The sequence below is a fragment of the Limulus polyphemus genome, unplaced genomic scaffold (genome assembly GCF_000517525.1).
Source record: "Limulus polyphemus unplaced genomic scaffold, Limulus_polyphemus-2.1.2 Scaffold478, whole genome shotgun sequence".
NCBI classification, from domain to species: Eukaryota; Metazoa; Arthropoda; class Merostomata; order Xiphosura; family Limulidae; genus Limulus; species Limulus polyphemus.
In genome coordinates this window covers 359098-367469 of record NW_013666088.1, presented here as the reverse complement: position 1 = coordinate 367469, position 8372 = coordinate 359098, and the positions used below count along the sequence as shown (strand labels likewise).

The window sequence follows — 8372 nt, the reverse complement described above, 5'->3', positions numbered from 1 at the left end:
ATATATATATTTGTTTCAGCTTTTTGTGCATTGATTAAGTCATTACTTTATCAATAGAATCATTAGCCATAATAAAATGTATATGATGGCATCTTTTAACTTATTAACGATTGGCTAGTTAACAGCGACCTCTATGAATCTAACTTGCAAAGTCGCCTAAGGAAATCGTTACGGAGCTCAGTTTGATGGTGACTGCTATAGTTTGGCGGTTGGAAAGTTTGGAGGAGCTAAAGGAAAGTTGTTAAGCTGGAAGTAGACGCCCAGTAGTTGCTATATCTTTTCTGGCTCTATCTGAAGGTAATAAGTATAAAAAGTATTCGGACTTAGTCATATGAAAAATACTGGTTTACGGAAAAGAGAATTAGAAAAACTAGATAGCTGTTAATTCTACTCGAACTTTATGTTAATCATTGTTCTTAATCTATTGAAAGACAGCTAAAAAGACAATGATCGTGGACACTGCCAGATTGAACACTGGTCACCATCATACGAATTGATTAAATTCAAGTAATTGAAAGTGGGCGCTTCTGTTAAACAGAGCCGCCATGTTACCAAAACATTTGTTTACCGGTAAAAACAGCCACTATATTTTATGCATCAAACTTTGGCTAACACTTTATATGTTGTCTGCAGGCCAACGTATCGAACTGCAAATTGGTGGTTTTTTCCCGGTCAGTGCTAATCTGACGAAAGGTGCAATTGGAAGAGGAGTAATTCCAGCAGTTAGATTAGCCTTAGAACATATCAATGACTGTCGTCATATTCTTACTGATTACAAACTTACAATACAGTGGAACGATACCCAGGTAAGTTCATAACTTCATAAATGTAAATTTATAAGTATGGTACAAGACATTGTACGGACAGAATTAAACAATATGTTGTATAACTAGTTGGCTTGAAAAGTACGTGCTATTTGTTCATTGTTTTTCTATAGAGATTTGCTATCATTATTAATCCAGGTCTACTAAAAACAACGCATTTACAAGATTATCTAATACATATTTTCCTTAACTGGTTGTATAAAATGCACCGTACATCTCTGTTATTTTTTTTATATTGGGAAAATATAGCTACACAAAACGGAGTTTCATGTTGTTTTTAGTATGTAACAGGCAAGGAAAATATTATTTTGCGAAATGTATATATATATATATGTATGTATGTACAATATACATGGAAACAAGTAATTCAAGTCCAGCAAAATAAAGTCTTTAATAGAAAAGTCATTCATGTTATGTCATTTTATTGTATCTTTCAATCGCGAATCAGCAAGTACTTCAAGAAAGAATATTCTGTCATTCTAAACTAGAAAGCTTCAATTTCATTTTGTAGAACTTCGAAACTTATAGCTACTAACTTTAACAACAATCTTTTAAGTATGTCCTAACATGATTGAAATGATAGACTTTATTTCTGAAAAGTTATTTTACAAAATACAATTTTATGAAACGAAAATTTGACAAAAAAAAAAAAGAAAAGAAAAGAAAGCAGGTACAAATACTGGTTGTTTGGAAATTATTCTAGTATATTTAGCACACCAAGTTCCGTGGCCTGAAGTGGAATATATCCGGAAATTTAAAAAAATAAATTATCTGGGCCATATGACAACTCATTGACGATTTATAAAGTCTTATTGACAAATGCTGTTGTTGCTGTTTATTTAATATTAAACGACAAAAAGAACTATATACATTTTTATCTAGCTGATTCATTAAATTTCAATAAAGTTTACATACGTAAGTTGGCCTCAAGCAGATGATGATGCCAAAAATGATACATATGTATTGTAGCCACTATTTCCCCAGTAAACAGCTTATCTGCATCGTCTTATTATTATTTTTTACTTTGCAATGAAAGTACATTTTCATTCTGGCTGACGTATAGTCTTTATCGTTGTTAGTTCAGATCACAGTATTAGACTTTGCAATCAGAAACCACCGCGTAAATTTTTTCTGTAATTCTTGTGGGTAACAAACAAAATAAAGCTGATTTCTTGATACCTTGAAGAAACGTGCTGCAATTATTAGAAGTAACTCTTAACATGCTTACGTTAAAACAAAACTACGTAATCCACCAAGAACAACTTGAAGTATATACTTTTGTACACAGACAAAAAAAAAAAAAAAAAACACACACAATATAATTCATAAAAAAACAACAGTGATTCCAAATTTGTCAAAAAATGGGCGAATCTTGTGATTGCATCACTGATGATTTAATGACTAACCGTGTGCTTCTGTTTTCAATGGTTGTATGTTTTATGGCCTAAATTCAAAGTTAAATTAGGAATTACCAAAACTTCTTCTTTGTTTAGAGTTATTTCCTTCTTAGGGTGTTCTAAACAAATGTGATAGTGAGATACCATTTCTTTATAGGATAATTACAGTACGTTGGCGCTGAAAGAAATGTTTTTATTACTGTACGACACTTATTAAGGGTATTCTAAGAAACTCTCATTAGGTGAACTAAATTAAAGCTTTTGCTCTTTTTTATATTACCTAGGAATTCTCGAAAATTTTAAACTTTAAATTTTTAGCTTCGGAATAAACTTCTCATAATGGATTTAATTAGAGTTAAAATTACTGCCTCTGGGGACGCTTTATTTTAATAGCATAGCCACATTGGGATATTTATTGTGTACACCGCGCTGAATCGAACTTCGGAATTTAGCGTTGTAAGTTCGTAGACTTATCACACTACTGTCCCACCGGGAAGGCCTAGGTATGGTTGCCAATGGTCGTCTTTGTTTCATTTAAAACCACTTAACAGCAAGACAGAATATGTATGCCTCCGCAACCCCCCGCAACGCGGAGGGCCTGAAAAACTAAATAATTGCCGACTAGATGAGAAACATACGATTTAACTTGTTTAAACTAACTGACGGTTACACTACTCTGTTAAGTTAATGATATCAATCAGCCAGAATCGTAACTGCAATTAGAGGGAAATAAATGTATGGGCCCAATTACATTTTATGCGGGAGGGGGGCATCTTTTGTAGTTACGCCACATACCCTAACTATCATTTTTTTAAATCTAATAAGACGAAAATGATATGCGAGTAGAATATATTTGAAATAGACCTACAACGCTAAAATCCTGGGCTCGATCCTTTGTTGTGGATGAGTGTGTTTTCTTATAGCAAAGCCACATTGAGCTATTTGCTGTGTCCCCCAAGCAGAATCGAACTCCTGATTTTAGCGTTGGAAATCCGAAGATTTACCGCTGTCCCACCGAAGGACATGTCTGGTGGATAGAGCACAGATAGACAATTATGATGATGACAAAACCTTGTCGAAACGTTGTACATTTGCTGTTATATTAAAGTTTTCCTTCATTACCCATTCAAGCCGTCTCCAGCCATTATTAGACAACTATGTACTTTTGCGCTACAAACAAATAAAGTGCTTGAATTAGCAATTAACATATTTGACTTGAAATCTTACTTTCTGATTTAATCATTATAACGTGGGATTAGTCATTATAATTAATTAATTATTATAACGCGAGATTCATATAATTCACTCCTAAATTAAACAGTAATGATTTTTACTTTATTCTAGTTCTTTTGGCTTTTTTCCCAAATAATAGATGTAATACTTATGATAAAATCTAGGACTAGATTAAAAACGATGAAACAAATGTAAAATCTAGCTTAACAAAACAAGAATTTATGGACATAATTAAGTGACAGAAAATGATGTTTATTATTGGTATAACTTTATGTGGATTTAGAGATTATTAATTATTTTTAGTCACTTGTGTACTAATATGAAAAATCGCGATGTTGAAATAATACTTTTTAGCCGCGGCACAGCGGCTCATAGAATGGCTCTGAATTTTTCAACTACAAACTTTTAGCTCATAGCTCCGTCATCTCTTGACCGACTTGAGATTTAATTTTCAGACTCGGGGGTCAAAACCTTTTGATTTATGTATTTGACCACGCTAAAGGTCTCATAGATTAATTAACTCTAATCCTGACGAAAATAATTTCAATTTGAGGGAAGGCTGGTAGAGATCCTGATGAGTAATAAAATCGAATCGGGTATATGCGTGCCCTACGCTTGGTATTGCTGGTGCTGTTGTTGTTGTTTGCTATTAAGCACAAAGCTATACAAAGGGCTATCTGTGCTCTGCCCACCACAGGTATCGAAACCCGATTTCTAGAAGTATAAGTCCGCAGATATACCGCTGTGCCAATGGGTGGCGTTTGCTGGCGCACAAAAATATAGCTAATAACAAAATTTAAAAAAGGTCTCATATATTAATTTACTCCAATCCTGCCTAAAATAATTTCATGTGCCGCGGCTATTGAGGATTTCCTCTTGTTCTAATAACAATTAGGCTGGATGTTGTTAAGAAGTTGGCGTGTTGAGCTATGGATTGGCAAGTTCACGGTTTGAGCTATGTAGGGCCATAAAACCGTGATAGTCAAGAGTACCTGTCTAGGCAGCCGTTGCTACTGAATTGTTACACTCCTTCTAACCAATACGTCCCCCGATGGGACAGCATTAAGTCTTCAGATTTCCAACGCTAAAATCAGGGGTTCGATTCTACTCGGGCAACACAGCAGACAGCCGGATGTGGCTTTGCTATAAGAAAACACACACATTGACCAATAGTTCTAAATTAGGAATGGCCATGTACAATATTGAGATCTGTTGACTTTCATGTTAAATCAAAATTCACATTAAACGCGTTCAGGTTGAAAATACTTAAAATCTAACAGTGACAAATCATAATTTCGTTTTATTTAATGATTATAAAATATGTTTCTCACTTGTCACTTTGTAATTTCAATCATTAGTAAAAATGGTATATTTTTCCTTACAGCTTTTTAATGGTTATGAAAAATAGTATTTCTGACATGTTTTTCTTGTAGTAATTATCTACTTTTGTAATGTCTTTCACCTGGTAAAGTTGGAAGAGTAGAATCCTGACCACAAGAAACCTGACAAATGGAACACAGTCCATTCTTCCATCTATCTTTTCCATTAGTTAGTCACCAACAATTGATGACCACAGTATGTTTTTTTATGGAAGGTGTGTTTTCTATTCGGTCATAACACTTAATAAATCTAATTAAATATTTTTTCGAACATTCAGTAAACAGAAACGGCACATCATAATGACGCTCCTGTTAGACAGATACCGTCTAGCACGCTTTTTAAAACGAAGTGATCTTTGCTTTTTTCATTGTTTTTCACACTAACTATATATATATACCCACGTCTCTGCATATATATATAACCAAACATTCAAACTACATTTAAACAGTCACATGATACATCACATGACAAGACTGTTTTGTGTGTGCAAATAAATGGAATGTTCATTGTAGCTGTGTGTGTGTGTGTGTGTGTCATTTTAACATAATTTATATGACAACAATGATTATATAGCAAGGAAAAACTGCTTACTTTTGTATAATTTTACTTGGTTTGATTGTAAATTATTCGCTTTCTATTTACTATTATACTGAAAATATGGAGTCGAAATAAGATCAGAAAATTGTTTATTGTACAACACAACCCGGTGAGTAACATATTTATGTTCCCACTAATGGAAATGCATTACGCCCAATGTGGTTATTTACGAACAGTGCATTTTTGAAAGAATAGTAAATTTTCATCACTGCTCTCGTTTTTATATCATTGCTTTCAGTTTCAAAGATCTGTTCTAATTCATATTTGTAGTATTTGGTTACATATGGTTAAAAGAGAAACTGTTTTTTCCCTAGGTTTTGAAGTCTGCTAAAGCTTTAGCATCAGTAGATTTTGTATAGTCATATACGTACGCTACGAGAAAATAATAAACAGTTTAAAAATATAGGTATTGATTAACCAATATGTTTAATTTAGACTTATATTTTATATTATATGTTACAAACTCATCAAATCTCATGGTCCACACTCCATACACTATTATTAATAGAGAATATATAATAAAATCAATGTATGTTATTTTTATGATAAAGAAAGAACAAGCTCTTCTTTTGTTTAGATACTGTCAGTAAAGTAGTTTTATTATGGTATAAGGACATTGAACATAAAGTTCTAATGACACATGTTTTTTTTTCAGAAAAAATTTTAACTTGATACTTTAACTTGCTTTAATTTATGAAATAAAAAGAGAAATTACAAAGGTTATTGGAATTAATGATTTAACCTAATTGATACTTCTTCAACGTGAAATACCGAACCGAAAATCATTATTTCAAAACATAATTTAAATTGAAAACAATTTTCTACATAGAATCTGACTATTGATCAGTGAAGACAGGCGTACAGCGTACCAGATTCTACAAATTGTTTTCAACCGAAGAAAATATAACAGCTTTTATCATAGGTTCTAACATTTTTAGATTGTAGCATTGTAAGGATTTGTTCTACAGATTTTACAACCGAAATCAGTCCACCAGATGACGATTTATCCATTAAGTCTGATTTAAGAATAGTAAAGAAAACTGCGTGTAGATAATATCCATAAGAATGCCAAATTTCGCATTGTTTTGACAAGTAATTGTAGCTACATCGCGAAACTTGATCAAAACACAACCGCTAACAAAAACTTGCTAATGATTGCTTTGAATTTCATTAATTTATGCAAGTATGACTGTCTAGTAGAAAAATTATTACTGAATTCAGATTAGATTTTGATTATATCTTTCTGTGTATGGCTTCAATGCCATGTTTATGTATATTTGTTGGTCACTTTGTTTACAGTTGAAACCTTTACCAAATGAACTGCAAAATTTTCCTTTCATATAAGTAGGTGTGAGTAGTTTCAGGGTATTGACTGTTCGGGGAATTAAGTTAATGTGCCGCTCCTTTGCGGGTTAAAAGTTGAAAAACTAAATCTTAATTCTGAAATAACATCAGTTGTTAATATTTTGAAAAAACCAATGGTGACTAAGCAATAAATTCGTGAAACTTTTAACACAAAAACCAACCATTTGTACGTGTACATTCTGTGTTGTATACTAGTTTGATTTTAACGTTTTTTTCAATAGCCTTTCTATATGTATAGAGCTTTTGTTTATATAAAATGGAATTCTGTTTTTGTATCTTATTTTTTTAATAAATGGAAGTTATATATTTTTTAGACATCTCTGAATTAAAACATTTTCAAGTGTCTTTAAATGTTTAGAAATAATTTAGTTTAGTTAACACTTGTTACTGTAATCAGTAGCATTTCAGCAATGTTTACACAGGGAATGAAAAATTAAGAACTTCAAACAAGTGATATTGTAATAGGATAAGTCATAACTGAGAACTGGAATAAACCAGCAAATAACTAATATAACCATTGAACTCAATGCATCTTGTCTTAAGCCAAAAACTTAAGTAGGTGTAAACTGTCATTGTTCATTTTGGTAATGTTTTTAACCGTATATTAAATTCTTAAAAGTAAAGATTTTAAATTTGTATACATGTTTACTTCTACCTTTCCTTCTTTGTGAAAAAATAAATTAACGTTTTCTAAAACTAAACTAAAAACTGAAAACTAAACGTTTTAAATAAAACTTGTGGGAGAGTATGCTTGCATACGAACAAATGACAACTGGTGACTCAGCGGTAAGTCTGAGAGCTCATAACGCTAAAAATCGGATTTTAATACTCGCGGTTGGCAGAGTAGAGACAACTCATTGTATGTCTCTCTGCTTCATAACAAAATAAAAACAAGCATTAGAATTGCGGACTCTGTGCAACTTTCTTGGTTAAGAGTACAATATTGGTTAGAGTAATGTAACATGTATGTGTAGTTTCAACTTTAAGAAATAACATTCTAACCGTAGTTCAAAATCCCCAGAAATTTCTTTATGCACAGTTTTTTGTACTTTTGAATTCTAGTTTAATTTTGCTAAAAGTTTTGTTCGTTTCAATTACTGCCTGTGTTTTTTTACAGAGAAAGTTAAAATGAACATAACTATTGTGTATATTTCAATTTAAATAAGCATTATCTATTGAGGGAGATGAAGGGTATAGAGAAAATGTACCTAAAAAAACTAACAAACTGGAGAGCTGACTCTCAATGACAGAAATAGCAATATTCGAGCTTTAAGATGTTTGATCGATCTCCCATAAAAAAAAAAATGAAATGAGAGCGAAAGAGCTAAAAAATTTCTGATGATAAAATAACGCTACCTCACGGAACTAAGATAGGTTGAAGGATTAATGAAATGATGATATAACGGCGAAGAATTTGTTTAATATATCTTAATAACATTGTTGTTATTTAATTAAGTTTAGAAATGTAACTTATCATGAAAATATTAGGTCGTCAAGTCACTCTTTTTTTAGATGAAAAAACCCGAACAACTTATATATCAAAACAAAACATTTATTAAATGAAATAGTCGCCATT

At 31.9% G+C, this 8372-nt stretch overlaps 1 protein-coding gene across 1 annotated transcript in view; it reads left to right on the top strand.

The window, feature by feature from the left end:
- Window positions 1-239: 239 nt before the first annotated feature.
- Window positions 240-8372, top strand: part of LOC106458509 (gamma-aminobutyric acid type B receptor subunit 2-like) — a 268856-nt gene continuing 260723 nt past the window's right edge. The window contains exon 1 of the mRNA XM_022384745.1: window positions 240-806. Within this exon, the coding sequence (XP_022240453.1) occupies window positions 546-806 (261 nt within the window). The 5' untranslated portion in view covers window positions 240-545. The remainder of the gene's footprint in view (window positions 807-8372) is intronic.